This window comes from Cygnus atratus, chromosome Z (genome assembly GCF_013377495.2).
Source record: "Cygnus atratus isolate AKBS03 ecotype Queensland, Australia chromosome Z, CAtr_DNAZoo_HiC_assembly, whole genome shotgun sequence".
NCBI lineage: Eukaryota > Metazoa > Chordata > Aves > Anseriformes > Anatidae > Cygnus > Cygnus atratus.
Genome location: NC_066396.1, coordinates 18,685,462 through 18,705,248, shown reverse-complemented (window position 1 = coordinate 18,705,248; position 19,787 = coordinate 18,685,462). Strand labels below are relative to the sequence as shown.

The following is a 19,787-nucleotide window of genomic DNA, read 5'->3' as shown; positions in this document are numbered from 1 at the left end:
TTTGGCTAGGTTATTACTTCCAGCCTTTTTTTAGCTGGTCCTCATTACCACTGCTCATTCCTCTTTTTCTCTGTCTTCTTTCTATTTCTGCATTCTCACGCCTTCTGTTTCTAACTCTATTCCTCATCACTAGTTCTGGCAACACAAGCTATAAACACTAATAAGCTTGGCCAAGCTTATTAACATGTAGTTCTACTGTGACTCATTGTTGAGAACTAATGGACTGGATATTAGGTCTGAATTTTGATGTTAGTTTGCCATGTAGAACCTGTGCAAGACGCCATTTTAATATGGATAATATAAAGGCATGGTTCTTTCATGTATCGCAGTTTCTCTCATGGCAGTGATGGATTCGCATGTGCTTTGTTTCAGTGAGTGACCGATCCATCCAGAGTGATTCTAAGCTGCGCTCTGAATTATATGTTACCTCTCATATTACAAGGTTGTTAAGGGTTTTCATCTCCTTTCTGTTTTGTCTTTTTCCCTCCTTTAGACCATTTCATGTGGAGCCTACAAACATAGTCAGTGTGAACGATGACATGCAACGAGTCACTGACGAAGCTTCAGCAATGAATAAGCGGATTCATTATTATAGCAGGCTCACGTCTCCTACAGACAGGGCATTGGTAAGGCAAACACAGGGTCACATTAACTGAGTGGTCTCCAGCATGTTGGTTCTTCCACAACCTAGTTGTATAAAAGAAGCACAGATAAATGTAGAGGGAGAATCACTCTGTAGCTTGCTTTGAAGTAAATACCTAGTAGCTGAGTGCCTTAACAAGGTCTTGTGCTATCACAAGTCGTGATCAACTTGTTGTGCGATGTCTTTACCATCCAAGAAAAGATACAAACAGTATGAATTTTGGAAGAGAGGTCCAGGCTGCCCAGACGGGTACTCGTTTATGGGGGGATTTAAGGAGTGGACTGCTGCAGTGATTAAACTCTCTGTATGTTATGGATGTTTTGCAGAAGAAAAACTATTTTTCTGTTACGTAGTTAGATTCCAAGGATCTGTATTTAGTGGGCTGAAAAAAATAATGTGGTCCACCTTTTTTTTTCTTTAAAAATGCACTTTAATGGAAATACTTTGTTCTGCAATGGTTGACTTGCTGTATTTGGGTTAATAGTTATTTTGGTGCTACTAATAATTCTTACTTTTCATCCATTTGTTAGACTGCTCCTGATCATGTACTTCCAGCTCCAGATGAAATCTACATCTACAGTCCATTAGGAACTGCTTTTAGAGTTGACAGTTGCACAGATGGCTATGGTAAAAACTCCAGTATAGTGACAATGTATGTTAAGCACCTTCCCATACAGTAGCCAGAAAATGCATTTTTGTAAATGTTTTTTATAGTATGTGTAACAATTTTATCTGAGAGGATAGTATGGAATAAGAGTTCTTTTTAAATCATTCACTGTTTTTTTTTCTTTTCGTCTTAGATTTGTGATATGGAATACAATGATGGGTACATCTATATTAAGTATTCCATGGGGGATAAAACAGGTAAAGCTATGAAAAATGTATGCTTATGAAAATGCTTTTGGCAACATTGCTTGCTCTTCATTTTTCTATAGTCTTACTGATACATAGTAAACTATTTTTGCCTCTTAACAGGCGGGATTTACTTCTGGAATCATTCTCATCTTACTGATGGGCCTTTTGACACTTTATTGCTGTTACAGAGTAGTGAAGTCACGGAAAATGATACGTAAGAAATGCCAAGTTTCATAATGCAAATATTTCCATGAAGTGTGAAATAAACAGATCTAATAGATTTTTAGTTTTTCTTTATCACTGCTATTCATTAGATCTGACCAGCAAATAAAAGCTATTCCTTTGAATGTCCCTCCTTTTGGAATCTGAATCTGAGCTCTGTAAACTATTTTCTTCTTTACTAGAATTTTCTTCAGTTCCTTGGGACGTAAGTTTTATAACCAAACCCAAACTCTTAGCAAGCAAAATTTCAGATGCTTATTTATTGTTTAGGGACTTGTGGAACTAGAGGGTCCCCTACTTCTCCATAAACTCTGTCCAGTTCTCTGCTTGTATTTCTGATTGTTTTCTACACTGGAACAACATGGGCTGTAGCTGCATATACTTGTCTTGTATGTCTGTACTACCCTAATGTTTGTACATAAAAAAATAAACTTTCCAAGTCTGTTTCTGCTTAGAATGGAATGAGGTCCTTATCATCATTTAGCCATCTGAAAGCTGCAATACTGCTGTCTCTAAAATGTGCACAACTGAATGCATGCGTACTCTGCATTCTGTGTTGGTTGCAATTCATGTATGAGTGCCTCAATGACAGCAGTTCTACTTTGAGTGCGCTTTTATTGTTCAAAGATCATCTAGCAGCTCTTGTAGTTGGTGCTTTTTTGCATAAACTACCGCCTTATTTGCTCAAATAATGGCAGTTAAAATCATCTACTCCAGCTTGTGACAGCTCATTTTAGGATATTGTTCAGGACCACCTCATGGTCTGGCCAGCTCTGCTGTAACTCCTCCAAAAGGCTTTAGTTGCAAATGTATGCATGCGTTTTGCATCTTATTCCAGTGCTTCTGAAAGTACTCAGAATAGTTGTATGGCAGCTTTGTGTAGAACAAGCAATATTAATGTAGTAGCCTGTTTGAAGCAGAACGGTATTTCCTAATGAGTGTTATACTTTCAATTTAATAGCACTCTTCTTAGCCCATAGAAGCACTGTGAATTTGTCAGATTATTCTGAAAAAGTTACATCTTTTTATGAATAGTTCCAGTGACCCTAATATAACATTTTTATTTAATTTGTATCTTCTTTTAATCTTCCTCAGCTTTAATAGATACCTCAAACTGGGAATTCCCAGATGTTTGCAAGTATTATTTTGGATCTTTTGGTCAATGGACAAGCCTCTTATTTTCTATGGTATCACTTGTTGGAGCCATGGTTGTTTATTGGGTGCTTATGTCCAACTTTCTGTTCAACACAGGAAAGTTTATATACAGTAAGTATTAATGTGTGGTTAATGTTTACAGCTGTCTCATTTAAAGTTCAAGACCTTGCTTTATTCTGAGAAAGGATTGTCCAGTTTACTTAATCTTGATTTTGTTACTTTTTGTGAAAAGTCAAGTGAAAATAAGTAACTGTGTGTGGAGTTAGGGGAGTTAGGGGCATAAGCATGTATGGTTTCAAGGTCAGTTTCTCAATCTCTCTTGAAGTGTGCTTCTAATGAAAGACAAAGTACCAGTTATCTGGCATCCAAGTGAATAATCAGGCTTTCTGATACAGTTTCTATAATGTGTTTTCTTTGGTGGGCTTAAAATTAAACATTCCAAACTCAAATCGGCTTGCATGTTTCCACTCTGTATTTTCACCCCCTCCTTGTTTGCACTGGTGTAACTATTTGAATAGCCATATGACAGATGAGCCATATGATGACATGTTGAAATGATCCAGGTTAATGAAAAAGATCTCCACCTAAGAAAATCTAGTTTCATTCTAGATTTCAGCAAATGCAGTTACAGTGCTACCATATAGACCATTTCTGCTAGCATCCCTGAAGGGATGATGATCTGTAAGACAGTGAAAGAAAATTTTTAGTCTGGCATTGCTACAAAAGAAAACATTGGTTAGTTACACCCTTGTACGTGCACAGACACACAAGCTTTTGTGGATACAATCAATTAGGTATGTAGAGTTGTGGGAATAAAATGATGGAATCGAGAGCTTTGAAAATCTGACTCATGGTGTTGAATAGCACAACTAAGATTTAAGAGTTTCTGTTTTGAAGGTAATTAACAAATCTCTTTTGAGGCAAATAACTGCACAGATACTTATTCCCCCTAAGCAGAGTTCCCACCATCCCTGAAGGACACACATTACTTTATTGGTTAAAAACTGGTTTATATTACTGCTGACCTAATTCATACATTCTTATGGCCATTCCATTGTAGAGTTTGGTTTTCTTTAACAAGGTTAACATTTTAATCCAAGATTATTCTAAATTAAAAAAAAATAATAATAATCTTCTATTCCATGAGTCTGGCATGTTGTTTTATCACTTAAAGATAGTTTTTGTAGTGTTTTTACTCAAGTCGTTTGCTCTGTGACAACCTTAATCATTGGATTTTTGTCTTAACTTTCATTGTGGCTATTCAGTTACAAAGCTGTAAAATGGGTAATAGGATGGAGGTTTGATCCAATGGCATCTTCCAGCCATGTGTTTCTAAGCTATCCTAAGCAGGATACTGTATTTGATTCTAGTACATTCAGATGACTTTTTTCAAAAATTTACATGCACAATTTATGTGGGAACAAATGGATATCATGAGGGAGGATGGTCTAGAAATTGGTAGCGTGTACAGAATGCAAGGACAGTAAGCCTAATATGATATGCTTTTTTTTTTTTGCCTTTTTACAGCGGTGACCCATTTTTCTGTTCTGTTTTTGTTTTATGAAATAGAAATAAAACCACAAATGCAATTGTTAGTTCTAAAACACTTTTATGTACAGAGGAAACATAATTTATCTATCTATAACTAATTTTAAAGTGCTCTAATTCTGTAAGAATTGTCCTTTCTTTTGATGGCTTCACAGTAGTTACTTTCTTTAAGTAGCAATACAAAACAGTGGTGAAGTGATGAGGTGGTGAGTGTTTTTAATTACATCTTCTCTTTGTTTTGTACACTGAACTGATATCAATAAGTATGAGACTCAATAGTGATTCAGGGCATCGTAAATCAAAATGAAAATGCATAAAATTATTTTCTTCCCACAAGGCTTTTTGCTTTCGTTATGAGAAACAATCTGCTCTTAATTGCGTTAAAAATTGGAGGCCTACTTCCCCAAGTGATTTTCTGTGTACACAATACACCCACATGCAGCAGAAGCAAATTTTAACCAGGGAGGCACTAATTAAATTTCCAGGCTGATGGGCATTTTCTGTGTGCATGTGTGTATATATGTAAATAAAAGAAAACTGCTGTCCAACACTCTCATACTAGTCAAGTTGCAGCAACTTGAAAATATCTGATGTGGCAGAGCTGTATGGTAGCACAGGAGTATGCTTGAAACAAAATACTATGAGAAGTGACTGTAGTCAGTGAGACTTAAAACATTTTCCAGAGAAGCCCTTACATAAAATACAATATGAAAAAAACATCCCTCAGAGCCTCTTCTGAAAAAAAAGATTAGAAAAAAATGACTAGGGGAAGTTTTTTCCATACAGTATTGTATGGAAACTAAGGTTGTGAAGGGTATGTTGTATGAATCTTTCTTTCTTTTTTTTTTTTTTTTTCTGATCTGAAGGAAACTGATTGCAAGTTGCATCTTCTCACTAACTTACTGTGCAAGAGCTGGGACATGTAAAGGTGTGTTGGAGGAACAGGAGTTAGCAGCTGAGAGGGAATGCAAGGGTACTTCATAGATGGACAGGGCTGTCGAGGAAGAAGTAGTGCAGTGAGGGGCTACTTCAAAACACTTTTAAAAGAAGGTTTTAGAATATCCATCTGAGTTTGGTAGGGAGTACTAATTGTTGTATTGCATCTCTATGTCATTTTCAAAAATGTTTCCTTAACAAATGTCTTTTTAAGACAACAGCTAAGAGCCTGATAGCAGGACTGAGACATTGATAATACAATTTTCCTTTTCTTTTTCTTTTTAGACTATGTTCATGATATTAACGTAACAGATATTGTTCCTGGCACAAATGGAAGTAACCAAGGTAGGAAGCATTTATTAGTATTGTGCTTCCTGGTTCGGGGAGGAGGAAATTTAAAGGCTAATCAGCTCATTTTCATGTGTAGATTTTAACCATGTTTCAGTTATAAAGTGTATAGCATAAGTTATAGCTTTGTTTTTAAAAACCAGTGTTTTCCATCTGGGGTTTTTACTGCTACAAATAACCACACAGGTAGAAAGGTTAATAATTTAAAACAAAACAAAACAGCAGGGGAGGAGGGAGGCAAGACAAATTACAAGTTTGTGTATACCCAGGTAGGTACTCCTAAAAACCATGAATGTTAGCCTTCTTAGCTGTTGCACAATGAGGAATTGCCTTAAGGAATTTTAACTTTTGCACCCTGAAACTGGGGCGCAGCAGATCTGTATCCTGTAGAAAATTCTTGGCTGGGGTGTCTTTGCTCTTCACTAGCTCTGCAAGAACATTTTTATTTTAAAAAAGCTGTAAGCATTTTTTTTTTTTAACTGCTGAACACAGAAAGAAACAACTGTCCAACTCCAGGAGTGTCCACTTGTTTTTTGTGGAAAGTCTGACATGCACAACTAGGGCAAGAAACTTCAGTCAAGTTTGAAGAAAGCTGTTGAGAGTTCTCAAGTAGGCAGAAAATAATGCACAGTGGAGGCAGGAGCTTGTACATTGTCAGTATCTGATCTTTTTGCCTTTCTGTAGAAACTGGATGTGTAGCTCTTTGTTATGAAGCAGAAAATTTTCTTTATGCTAGGCAGTTGTGAGAATAGGGAAACATTTCACAACTAGCCATACAGCTATGCATCACACTAGCTGTAGCAGTGTTTCTGGAGAGCAGCTGTTTGGAGTCAGACAAACCAGTTGATTTGCATTTGAGCTAAAGTTGAATCCTGTTTCTCCTGCAGTCCTTACCGGCAAGGCACCAGTAGCTGCTGCTGTGTTCTTTCTCTTGTGCTCTCTCCTGCTTCAGCTGTTTTGTCCCATTCTTAGGCAGCAGGGGTGTAAGTTAGAGACAAAGTAGGTAACCATATTCCACAGCATCCTTCAGTGACCGGAAGATTTAATGCAGCTGCTGCACAAAATAAAGGGCTGCTGGATGCTGAAATTACTCATGGCAGAGCATCTGGGGATACCAAGGAAATGACCAAGAACAAAGCATTTTGCAAGGTCTGTGAAACAATCCCCTTACAAGCAAAGGCGAGAAAGCAAATAAGAAAACTGGAAATCACATAATGGTCTCAATAAGCTTGATAGAACACTTAATACACCTTTGCCTTTGCAATGGAACAGGCATGAAGCCAGTGTGGGAGGGAGGCTTTAAAGCTTTGTGGAATGCCAAGATTTGAAGGAAGAAACTAAGAGCATAAGACAGGTTCATATTTCACCAGATAACTCTGTAGATGTGTTAGAATGAATTGCTGATTTTAACAAAAAGCAAATAAGTTCATTTTCATAAAGGGATGTTTTAGTTGGTTGGTTTTGTTCCAGTCACTTGTCCAAGTGCTGCCATTGATCAGCCACTGTGTAACAAGTGTGACATTCCCTTTTGGCAGCATTATGGGTGTACATCTTAAACTGCTTCTGCTGTATTTTCGTGCTGTGACTTACTTGCACCTGGCATGGCACCAAGATGATGGGGTGTTTTGCTTTGGTAAATGAGTTTTAGACCTGCCATTGGTAGTTGTAGATTTCTTGTCATCCTGTTCACGTGTTCCCAGGGCACTATGCATTCATGTAGGCTCTTCTGTAGACAGATGCTCTTGCATTGGTTCATATAATCTTACTTCAGTGTGCAAGGACAGATCATAATGCTAAGTATATAGCCAAATGAGGAGATGCACTGCTATGACTCAATTTGTGCAGGTGCCTGTAGGCATTGGACACAGGTGAGGAGGGTATGTGACCCTGAAGGATTACCCTATTCTACAATTCAGGCTACAAACAAATGTATGTCTCTGTTGTGCTTGGCTGAAAAAACAGTGGCATTTGTCAGCCTGAAGTACAACGTGCCTAGCAGTGAAATCTTAGCACTGAACCCCTCATAAGGAGACAACTAGAAGTTAGGATCTGCATTGTTGAACACTGCTTTTGAGTGGTCCTATTCCCAGGGGTAAAACACACTCCAGAAATTACGGGATCTTAGCTGTGAAAATTCTGTGCATGTAAAATCCTTTTAATCTGGGGATATTTTTTTTTCCTTTCCAGTCATTTGCCCAAGTGCTGCTGGTGATCACACACCACAGAACGGGAGTATGGTGTTTTCTTCTGGCAACAGTACAGGCTTTGAGCTCTTTGAGGTGTGGTGGAACAAATCACAAACAGTACCATTTTACCTGATTGCCATTCTTCTGCCCCTGCTAAATCTGAAGTCTCCATCCTTCTTTGCAAAGTTTAACGTCCTGGGTAGGTAACAAATACTAATAAAGCACTGGTTCGTTGTGGCTAAAATATATAGAAAACAGTGGAAGTTACTCCACTAATATATATATATATATATATATTTTGTATATATATATAAAATATATAGAAAACAGTGGAAGCCTATGCTGAAGAGAAAGGGGGAAAAGGATGTGGAGCACAGAACAGTTTGAAGAAGATGGACTCGTATTGTGAAGGAGGCAATGGACCTCCATTACAGGTAATTACACATAATTGAGGGCCTTATTTGTCCTCTGTTCCAGTGTGACTCTTAATTAGAGCTTGGATCTGCTGTTTCTGAAACTGCTAAATGAAAATACAACACAGAACTTTGAGTAAGTGATAGCGCTTCTGTATAGAAAGTAAGGCTTTTACATAGACTGTCAATCTGTGATATAACATTAGGGGTAAGAAAATATTTTATCAAGTGAGACCTAGCTGTAATTGTGTCTGCTTTTAAAATAAGCACCATATCATGGACAGCTGTTTTTTATTTGAGAACTAACGTGAGGATTAAAGCATAAATTTTCTCATAACTTCGGTAGGTTATTATCTAATGCAGAAGGTGTTGGTTTTCTTTAGTTTTTGCAAACTTTAATTTTTATAGGACAAGAATTGGAAAGCTATTTTTGAGGTACTGAAATTAATCTCAATAGAAAACTTACTTATCTTCACACTTACAGAAATCTAAGTCTTGAAACTATGGAATATTTTAGCTGTTAAGCAGATCCTCAAGTACAGAACCTTTTCTCTACTTAATTCCTTGACTATACTCTGTGTAATCAAATGATAATTTCCTTGGATTTGTTTTGCAGCCTTGGAGATAATGCAGTATTATTAGCCTGGAGGTTGCATCACAGTAGTCTTAATTGCTGGTGCATGGTTTCCTTCAGTTTTTTCCTTCAGAGTAGTTATTCTGACATTCTTCTGCCCCTCTCTTTCAAATGCATCGTATGTTCTCCATCCCACATGCAGACACAGCAAGACATTTATACCCATGTGTGATCTTGTCTGGAGTCTGTAGCTTTCAGAGTATTGCTGGATGACTCTGGACCAAAAAGATGGAATTCAAATCCTGCATTATGATCAAGGTTCTCCAAGTTTATGATCATGACAAGGTTTAAATCAGTAGTTACGAAATGTCATTATCAAGCTTTGAGATCCCTGGGTAAAGTTGACAACTGCAGTAAGCATTAATTATCTCTCAATGGTCTATTTGGTTTAAACAGTTGAGTACTGAATGGACATTGTAAGAGCTGTGCTTCTGTGGCCAGCTGTGTCCCATGTCAGATTAAAATCCTGACAGATGAAACTGGAATCCATCTGTTACTGTCTAGAGATCTCCCTACCTATGCAGCACCAGTGATTGCTGGATACTTCTTCATCTGTGACTAGTGCAGTATCTGGAAAACGTATATCATACTGAAAACCTGCATTGGGTGCAAGCGCATTGCTCTCTTTCTTTTACAGGTCAGAGGGAAAGAAAAAGAAAGTTTAGAACCATATTGTGTTTTTAAGAATGAATAGCAACTGTAAGAGTTTAGGCTACTGGTAACTAGTTGGATGGAGCAAGAATAAATACAAAAAAAATTCTTTCTGTTGTCTCATGATGTTCGTTTGGTCTTGTCTTTTCTAGGTACAGTTTCAGTTGTCTACTTAATTCTTTTGGTTACTGTAAAGGCTGCTCACCTAGGAATCCACTTAGAATACAACTGGTTTACAGAGAACGATTTTTTTGTACCAGGTAAGATAGTTAAAATACATTAATGAAGTGGATTTCTGCATTTTTAGTTTCCCAGTCACAATAAACTCTGCACTAACAGTTTCATACATGAGATACAAACTGTTGTTAGAACCAAGAATGTAGGATTGCAGAAGATAACAAGGATAATTTGAAACATTAGAATGAGTTTTGAATTACTGGAGCAACATGGGGATCAAAAAAGAAACTCCAGAGTTGTTCCACGTTTCTAGTAGAATCTGACCTAATCTTTGAAATTATGGTAATGCGCTGTGGCAACATGAGTAACAACTCAGTGGGTAAAATACAGATCGTAATTAACTGAGTAAAATTCCTAATATAAAAATCAACTGGTTTAAGTGTGTTCACATGATAGTTGAAGTAATCTTTCAGCTACTTATTCTTGTTCTTCTCCTACCATTCCCTTGGGGTCAGTTCAGCTCTGTAGTTGAACTGAAATTGATCTGGCACAATAATGAGCAGAATAAACAGCTTAGCTAGTGCATTCCGTGTATTTTTGGCCAAGATATCTGCTTAAAACCCAGTACTCCCCTTCCCTGTCCCCCCAGTCCCTGACTATCATCAGATCTGTTTGTTCATTTTTCCATAACTGCCGAATATCATTCCTTCCTCATCTGAGCCAGGCATTTAGAAACCTATTTAAAGATCTGAATGCCAAGAAACAGGTGAAAGTCTGTTGAACAGTTTCTTCAACTTTGTCTTCTCACTAAGAGGAGAAAGGATCATCCTTTCTGGCTGAGTCTTCAAAACCAGGCAATTTTTGCCGAGTATGCCTGTGTGCAAGGCCAGAGCAGATGCTTTGAGGATGAATTATTAATCTCCCTAATTCCCTAAGAATCCTTCTGACTACTGCAGCATAAATATGAATTTACATATGAACAGATGTAGGTACTTCTGAAACAGTGCTGTGTGCGCTATCTGTTTTCCTCCATCACTGCATTTACTTTCCTGTCAGTGTTTTATGGACTAACAAACTAGTTTTGTCTGTAATGTAACAATTTGGGTTTTAAAGCACTGGGTGATTAGCGTCTACATTAATGACCTGATTTATTTTGTATGACATTATTCTTAATGCTACCTGTAAATAGAAATAATACTCTAATATACACTGCTCAAAGTCCGTAGACAGACAAAAATGTTTGATCTTGCTCCAATGTGAGATTTATTTAGACAAGGAGAACTGCAGTGAATAATTTCAGGGGTCAATATGTATATAACAGGTAGGTTACACTGCCAACACACCTCTCTGAGCAACCCAATATGAGCATTCCCTGAAAACAGAATTTTAACCTGACCTGCCACAACAGACAGTCCTTGAATACTTGCAATGGACTCATATTTACAAACTCTTTATTATGCTGGAGAAAATTCAACCAAACTATGGTTCACTAACCCATGTAAGTCAGAAACCAGCCTAAGTCTAAAAAAGTAGGTTTTAAGCATCTTGAAGTTCAGGTCCAAAGATCTATTCATCAGTCCTAGTATAAAATTAATTACAGTATCACATGTGTGCTGATGGTCACTAAGAAATGGAGCACCCAGTGGTGTGATTATTTTGGCAATGTGGCTAGTACGGCTAGGAGATGGACAAAGTATGTAGCTAAATACATACAAGTCCAGCTAAAACTGGTCGTTGTAGTGATGGGGAAAACACAGCACTAAGAGAAATTCTGAATCCATCAGTCTGATTTTTATTATTGAAGTTAAAATAGTGCTTGGAAAACACACCCAAAACTTGCTTGCACTCTGAATTCTGTTGGTAACACATCATGCTAGGTAGGTATTGAAGAGACAGTGAATCCAGCCCTAGGGAAGGCATATTCTGGCAACCTGGATGAGTCCTTTGTTAATTGCCTGGGGTGTGTTTACCTGGCTGACTTCAAAGCAGTTTAGAGAAATCTGGTTTAGAAGTGTTTGCATGGAGTTCTGTGTGATTTGATCTATAAGGGTTAATGAGCCTCTGATGAGTGTTTTGCTATATTATTGGTGTTTTCCAAAAGCTTAGCTAGCTCAGGGATCTCCATTTGTTGTAATACTCTAAAATGTACATATATCCTTGTATAATATCAACAAAAATGGTGCTTTAATAATGTTATGGCATTGGTAAATTCGTAGACCAGTTGCAGCACTTCCAGAAAAAACTCTAGAGAATGTTAACATTCAAGTATGGAAAGAAGCAGAACAATGCTATTTCCATGGAGATGAAAAAGAAAAAAAAAAAAAAAGGCACCATAGCTGCTGTAAAAGGGTATGGTAAGACAAGAAGTCACTCTACCTTTCTTTGTGCCATCTTTTGGAAGAAGCAAAGAAGCACATCCTAACCATCTGCGGATGTCAGTTTTCCTCTGATAGCATAACTGATGTGCTGCTCATGGCCATTCTAAAAACATTCTAAAAACTTCCTATCTCCCTTTTCTGGGACCAATATATATACAGCTTCAGTTAAACCAATTTCCGCCTCAGAAATGCTTTGGAGTTACACTGTTGAGAAGCAAAAAAGCTTATGTGTGTAAGTCCTAGATTACCTGATGAACTTTGATGGTTGAGAAACTTTTTGATATGTGAGAAACGTTCGTGGAGAGTGTGTTATATAGTAGCCACTGTCTTCATGCATTTTGTAATAATTAAATATTGTGTTGGCTATGTTCAAAGACAGATTTTCCCATTTCAACTTGACTGTTCATGTTTTTGCCAGTAGACTCCACAGCATTAGATGTCCTCTGAATTTTGGCATTGTTTGTTTCACGGAAGCAAGTTATTAACATTTTTTTCTCCTCCCCTTTAGAGTTTAGAGTTCTCTTCCCCCAGCTTACAGGAGTTCTGACACTTGCCTTCTTCATCCACAATTGTGTCATCACTCTTCTTCAAAACAACAAGAATCAAGAAAACAATGTAAGTAATTTCACAAGACTTTGCTGATTTGTATATAGGTTGCCAGGTGACGCTAATTTTTTCCTGTCTGCTTCTCTTGAAATTGATTCAGGGACTGTAATAGTTTCAGAAAATGTAAATCATTCTTCTGATCTGATAAGAAACCAGCTATACACGCGTTTCACTGGCTACCAATGAGTTACACATGCATTACAAATGTATTCAAATTAAAGCCATAAGGAGAATCCCAGGTTTATTTGTGGTCATGTTGGCATTAAATGGACAAATTACACATAAGAGGCAGAAAGACTGACAAAGTTGCTGTAGGAAAAGTGATCGATTTTAAAACAAAAAATAGAGGAGAATCTTGAGCACAGAACTGATTCTGGTGGAATACTGAAAAATAATGTTGAGTTCTAGGTAACATCTTTTCTGAGAGCTGCTGTAGTAGGTTTGTGTAAAAACTCAAGGTTTGTAGAGAAACTTGAACTTATTTAGGTAATCCCCAAAGTTGGAAACCTGGGTTGGGAACTTCTGCAATACCTAGTCTTTGCACTGATCCTTTGCCCCTTTAAAATGTTACGTACTGCTCATCCAGGTGAAACTGCATTCTTAGTATCTTCCCATCTTAAAAATACAAAATGAAGTAAGCATGATACAGAGTTTGAGTACCTCTCTGCTGTAATTACTTTGATTTTTTTCCTCCAGTACTTTCCAGGATTCTTGTGCAGCTTCATTAGAATCTTAGTTGGAAAGGTAACTACAATAACATAAACAGATTTTTAAGTGTTAGCTGGGCCAAAGACTGGTTCATCTGTTTTGATTACTCAGAGGCAAAGTTCAGATTATGTGCCAATGCAGTGAGATGACTGTCCCTGTGAAACAAGGTCAGCTGATAGTTATGCCTCTCCAAAAAGGAGTAAGGAATTCTCCTCTAGGAAGGCTTCTTGTGTTTTACAGACAATTCTGAAAGTAGTTTAACAACTAAAGAGTGGGTTAGCAGTACTCTGAAGAAAGAAAACTAAGCAAATTCTTCTCAGTGAGTTTTCCTGATAAAATATTAGAATATGGAAGAAGGAAATATGTTTTTTCTTAGCTGTGGTTTTCACGTTTTAAAGGCACTGTCACTTCTGCAGTTAGTTTTTTATACAGAGGAGGACTACTGCCTCTGTGCCACTTTCAAGACTTTTTCTTGTGGCCCTGCCCCCTCCATTTATATTGAAGGAAGCAATGAGAGCTGCAAAGAGTAGTATCTGCAATCTCCTCCAGTTTGTGCTTCCTGTGTTAAGGAAGAAACGCTGCCTGCATTTGAATCAGCTTTTCTAAACGCCCTCCCTGGGGTTTAAGTTGGATTTCGAGGTCAGCCCTAGCATGGATTCCCAGCCCTCAACAAGACTGTTGCACTGCAAAAGAGCATTCAAATTGCACAGAAGGAACACCCTTTAGTATGGCAGGAAAGATTTGCAATGAGAGCTAAATCTGTACATAGTTTTTTCTGGGAGTTTTATTTGGCTAGAGGTGTCTTGGCATGTTTCTTGCTGTTTGTAGCTGTACAGGAGCTTTTCACCTATGCAAAGTGCTTTGCAAATGTTAATGAATCACTGATGTTCCTGAAGAGCTGTTTTGTGATTATTTCACTGATCTGCTGGACTAAGTGGGAAGTTTACATATGTATATGGCTCTCAGCCTCTGTCATTGGTCACAGATAGAGGGTACTTCTTCCTACACATTTACATCAACAAGATGTTTTCTTACATCAGTGTCTCATGGAGATCAGATGGAGACTCTGCTGCTTAATGGATCAACACGCTAACATGTCACTTCCACCAGAGCTCTGTGAGAAGGCACAGAACTTGACAAGCTGGGAAAGTACAACTTGCTGAAACCAGTGGTCATAAGAACCACTCTTTGGTGAGGTGGAAAAAAAAAGTAAGAAACACAATAACATTCCTTTTATGTCGTCAGAAATCCAAAACGATTGCAGCTTCCATTCTGGTAAGAGGCATGCTAACTGCCCAAAGTTTAAAACACACATGGGGGAGGATTCCTCTGGCTGCTATTCCCATACAGTGGTGGGTGTGAGAGGAGAAGTGCACTGGAGTAAACCAAATGTCAGCAGCAGGGCCTGGAGAAGCCCTTTGAGCATGGTTTTTCATCTGCAGCTCAGTGTTGAGCAGTCCTGCTGGCCACGTAATATTCTCCCTGCTCCTGTCTCCCACTCTTTCCCCCTTGTATCTATCAGCATGTTTGTGCAACTGCACAGTGAGCTGGTTTGAAAACTTCCATCTGATTCACTTCTGTGACCTGGTTTCCTGAGCATCTGTACAAGCCCTGTGCAGGAGCTACAGGGGAGCATGCTCTCTGTGCTAGTGCTGTCTCCTACCCATTGTTTGTGGACCTATCAGGGTGAAAGGCTGGAAGCAGGAGGGTGGTTTTTGTTCACATAGCAACTGCAGAAGGCATGGAGCTGTAGGTTCTGCTTATTTTCTGCAATATTAGAACATTGCTTATTACCCATGAACAGAGTGAGCTTTGAGTGCTGCTCTGCCATCAGTTTCTCTTTCCAGCCAAGATTGTGCACAGCATTACAGATCTTGGTGAAGTACTTTTGTCATCCTGTTATATGTTATCACTTGCCCTTGGCACTTGAACAGGTCATGTCTGTTTTTATGATACAGATCAGAGGTATCAGAGGTCTAGGTGAGGTATTGCAGAGGCAGCATCTGCCTTTTGAGAGGTTACCAATCTGAAATGAATTGATTCCAATATGGGCTTCCCTATGCAAAAGCTGAATATATGAACTTGCATTCACTGTGGTACTGAAGAAAAAATGAGCTGTTTTCCCATGGCATGGAACAGGGAAAACAAGGACTGAAAGTTGTCTGCTCTTTTCAGCATTTCAGAGGAAAGACCAGTGGAGCCACAGAGCCTTTGCTGTGCTGCATCCAGCCCTGTGCCACAGGTCCAGCCTGTGTCTGGGTACTCATCTGTGGCTTGTAATATAACATCTTGTACTTTCAGAGCTCTTTTAAAGTTAGCTTCACCTGATTTATCACTCATCCTTTTTTTAGAAGGCCAATTTCTGCCTCTGTTCTGCAGCTGTTGCTAGCCCCAGTCACCCAATTTTGTGTTCTTCCAGAGACGCTTTTAATGCTTCATCCCATGCGTCTGACCAGAAAAGCTCTTGATCGGCAGTAACTGTAGCTAACGCATTGTCCAGTTTCCATCTCAAAAGCTGCTTGTTATTTCAGGTGTACTGAGAAGGGCTTGGCAGGTGGCAAGCTGTCAGTCTTTATGGACTGTGACCCGCATGTTGTTTGCGATATTTCCCTTCCACCCTGATCCCCCATATACTTCCTCCTTTCATCCATCTGTTCTACATTTGATTTTTAGATTATAAAATCTAGGTGCAAGGGCTGTTGTATTCTTTATGCTTAGGCAGCTTCCACCAGAGCGGAAGAAAAACAACTATAAATGTCTAAATATTAAATTTAAAATGGACAAATGTGATTATTGCTCTGTTATTTAAAAATAATCCGTTTACCTCTCCCCATGTGTCCTTTAGTTTTATCTGTAATTATGCTGTCTAAACAATATTTGTAGTCAAGGTCCTTAGGGAGTGAACCCAGGTCTCCTGAACAGTAATCAAAAGGTGTTCCAGTTACATGCAAACATGTACTCCTATGAAAATAACCCTCTTAGTGGCTTTTTCTTACTCAGAAACAGTGCAGCTGACGTGTGAGAAGAAATAAATACTGTTTTTTGAGTTTTCACTATTTTTTTTGTTGCTTATGGAAATCAAAATCTGGGTATTTTGTATGTTGTGACAGCACCTGAGTCAAGGCTACATTGTGTCATGTGCTATGAAAGTACATTATCAAAATCATGTCAGCATTTAGTTTTAGTACAGATTAAAGCAGACACTCTTGAGAAACTGTAGGAACACAGACTGGCTAGTATAACCACAAGTAATAGTGGTAACAGCACACCAACTAGCAACCCTTAATCAAGTGCAGTCCAAAAGAAGTAGCATAAATTTCTTGTGAGATTTCTTGACCTCACGGCTGCAAGTATTTGTCATAGCAATGTGGAGAAATTCTGGGAATAATTTAAAGAAAATTTTATTGCGCAACCTCTGATGAAGCTTGTAGTCCTTACTCAGTGACCAGTGCAAGGAGAATGGACTAGAGAAGCGTGTTCCAGCTGTATATAACTGATCAGCAACAGGAAGAGGTTGCAGCTGGAAATGTGTAGCTGTCAGGGCGTACAAGGGCCACCCTGGGGTTATGCATTAGCAGCACCTTGATGTCTGATCAGAAAGATCGTTGGTCTCTTGTGGACTGATAGGGAGAAAGGCGTTGATCTTCTTTGCACTGGCAAAATGAGCAGGAGATTCCAGTTTTCAGTTCAGAACTTTTCTTGAAACTTGTAATCTACCATGTGCGTATTTTCATCAGGGACTGCCTGCCTTCAGAAGATCCCAGAAAGGTGTAAAATACGCTTCTTTTCTCAAGGAGATAGTGTGAATGAACACTTCAGGGAAACATTTCCATGCAGAGATGTGAGCAAGCCCATGCTCTGTGAGCTGGCTGGATGCCATAAAATCCCGGTCTGGAAGACATATAGACCTAATAAAGTTGGTGCTGTGCCTGTGCTAATAAGATTTGCTTCTTAGTCATAGGAAAATAGGGTCATATTTTGAAGCATTAGTAGTAATCCTTTAAGAAGCTGATTGTTAGCAGCCTCTGAACAAATGGTTTGCTACAAGGTAATGAGTGTCTTGTAGCATAGCATAAACTTATATAGAATATAGTTTCTGACTATAAAAAAGGTCTGCCTTTATTTATTACTAAAAAAATAAATTGATGTAGAAAGGTAACACTATAAGCACACTGCTGTTAGGTTAGGCAAATGTGTATGTGAATTCTGCAACTTTATAAAATACTTGAGAAGATTTGCTACTTAAATTCCAATACTAAACGTTGCTAACAAACTTCCAATAAATTTTGTCTAGTTCAATAGTTTTTACATACTAGATACATTACAAATATTGTCAGAGTTTTCAGAAGTGAACATATGTAACACATTTAAAAATGGTTTTATCAGCCTAGCTTCAGCACTGTCTCCTAAAAATCTTTGACTATTACTTAGTGTATTTATCTGGAGCATTTATAGACATTTAGTAACAAAGCAGATAGGCAAATTTTATGTAATGCCCAGAGGCATTATATAATACAATAATAAGCTAAAGGACATATATACCTCTCTGCATACAAATGCCTTTGTTTTATTTGGGTTATATTTGTAATTTTTATGTAATGATAAATCAGCTGTGTCTTCCATTATCACAGCATTCATGCAGATGCTTGATGTATTAATTTCTATTTTGGAGTCTGCACATCATCCTCTGTTATATATGCAGCTGGGTATGCCAATGTCTTTAATCGTAAAATTTTAGTCTGGACAAAAGACTTAATATACGTCATTGGTGGGCTTTGTCTTTAACAACTGTCACTGTGTCCAATGGCTCTTAGTAGTAATAGCTGAGTACAAGAAAGGAGAGGAGCTTTTTGTTTTAATAATATGTACGTTTAAATTATATGTGTATGTTTGTACATCTGGTAATAACATGCTACATCTATTGGAATATCTTTTTCTTGTATCCTTTCCATATCTAGATAGGTGTGTAAGACTTACCTAGCTTAAATTTGAGTTATCTTGCAGTTTCCTCGTCTGATCCAGGACCAGATTTGAAATCCCCATTCAAGAAATAGAAAGTAAAAGTTAAAATGTAAAAGTAATTAATAATTACAAACATAAAATTTAAAAGTATTTAGCAAATGCAATAGAAATATTTTAGTGATTTTTTTTATGTTACCTGTTTCGGTGTGTCAGTGCTGGCCAAAATAATGTTTTATTTTTCCTCAGGTGAGAGACCTCTCCATTGCTTACTTACTGGTGGGATTAACGTATCTATATGTTGGAGTGATAATTTTTGCATCTTTTCCTTCTCCACCACTATCCAAAGAATGTATTGAACAGGTGAGATGTTTTACTGTACTATATATTCACCCTTGACTTTTAAATGAATATGTTTAAAAAAACCTCCTACTACTCCTTGCCTCATGATTCACCCCAGCAGACACATCTGTTCTTCACTCTGGTCAGTTGGCTAATGCTTCAGGGGCACTACCACAAGCAGATGAGTAATGCTTATGCTATCTCATTAGCATTCATGTCTGGTTGCCAGCAGTTCTCTAAAAACAAACATTAAATAAATGCTCTGTGAAAGTGATGAAGAAAAGACCAAAATGAACAGTACAGGCTTCAATTTCCTTAGATTCTTCAATCCTGAAAAGTATTATATTTAATTGTGTGTGCAGTGGCAGATCCCACTCGTTGGGGCTAGTTTCAGGTACTAGCTCCACCCCGCCCCTCCAAAAATAAAAAATAATAAACATAAAAGGGAATGCAAGCGTATTCATATAGGAGTCCTTTCTATTGATAGGTTTGGAGTCTAACACTGTGGTGGGCCTTGCCAGCAAAGTTCTTCAGATAACAGCACCACATGTAATTATTGCTGTGAAGGCTATTTAACTCTTCTCTGCCTATAGGCAAGGCTAATTCCCTTACCCTCAACTACTTCAAAGATAAGAGTTGTCAACTGGTGGTCCATGTTATGCAAGGTGTTCCATGTCTCCTGCATAGTATTTCCCAATAAAGGAGCTTTGAAAGGCTTCCTGAGATTGTATGTTAATTAGAACTGGTACTGCTGTTTAACCAAGCATTATTTTTTTTTGAACCATCTGAAGTAACTTCATGGAGTAAAGTCTACAGTTAAATAATAAATGACAAGTGTTTTGTTCATTTCTTTTTTTAAGTTTATTTTCTGTAGTTATCCGAAATGTTATAAAGCCACTTATATATTTCCATGATATCTAAGTCTTATACTACTCTGTTTTTCAGATGTTTACACTTAGAGTATACGATCCTTTCCTTATTTGTTTGTGATCTAATTTTACGTATTCAATACCTATTTTTAGTGTC

The 19,787-nt window shown here is 37.9% G+C and overlaps 1 protein-coding gene across 2 annotated transcripts in view; it reads left to right on the top strand.

The window, feature by feature from the left end:
• The window catches only part of SLC38A9 (solute carrier family 38 member 9), a 44,103-nt gene that overhangs the window by 13,006 nt on the left and 11,310 nt on the right, over positions 1-19,787 (top strand). For both annotated transcript variants that reach the window (XM_035553702.2, XM_035553703.2), the window contains 10 exons: positions 494-626; positions 1,174-1,295; positions 1,444-1,507; positions 1,619-1,712; positions 2,816-2,986; positions 5,645-5,704; positions 7,895-8,092; positions 9,744-9,851; positions 12,655-12,761; positions 18,669-18,782. In XM_035553702.2, the coding sequence (XP_035409595.1) occupies positions 494-626; positions 1,174-1,295; positions 1,444-1,507; positions 1,619-1,712; positions 2,816-2,986; positions 5,645-5,704; positions 7,895-8,092; positions 9,744-9,851; positions 12,655-12,761; positions 18,669-18,782 (1,171 nt within the window). The remainder of the gene's footprint in view (positions 1-493; positions 627-1,173; positions 1,296-1,443; positions 1,508-1,618; positions 1,713-2,815; positions 2,987-5,644; positions 5,705-7,894; positions 8,093-9,743; positions 9,852-12,654; positions 12,762-18,668; positions 18,783-19,787) is intronic.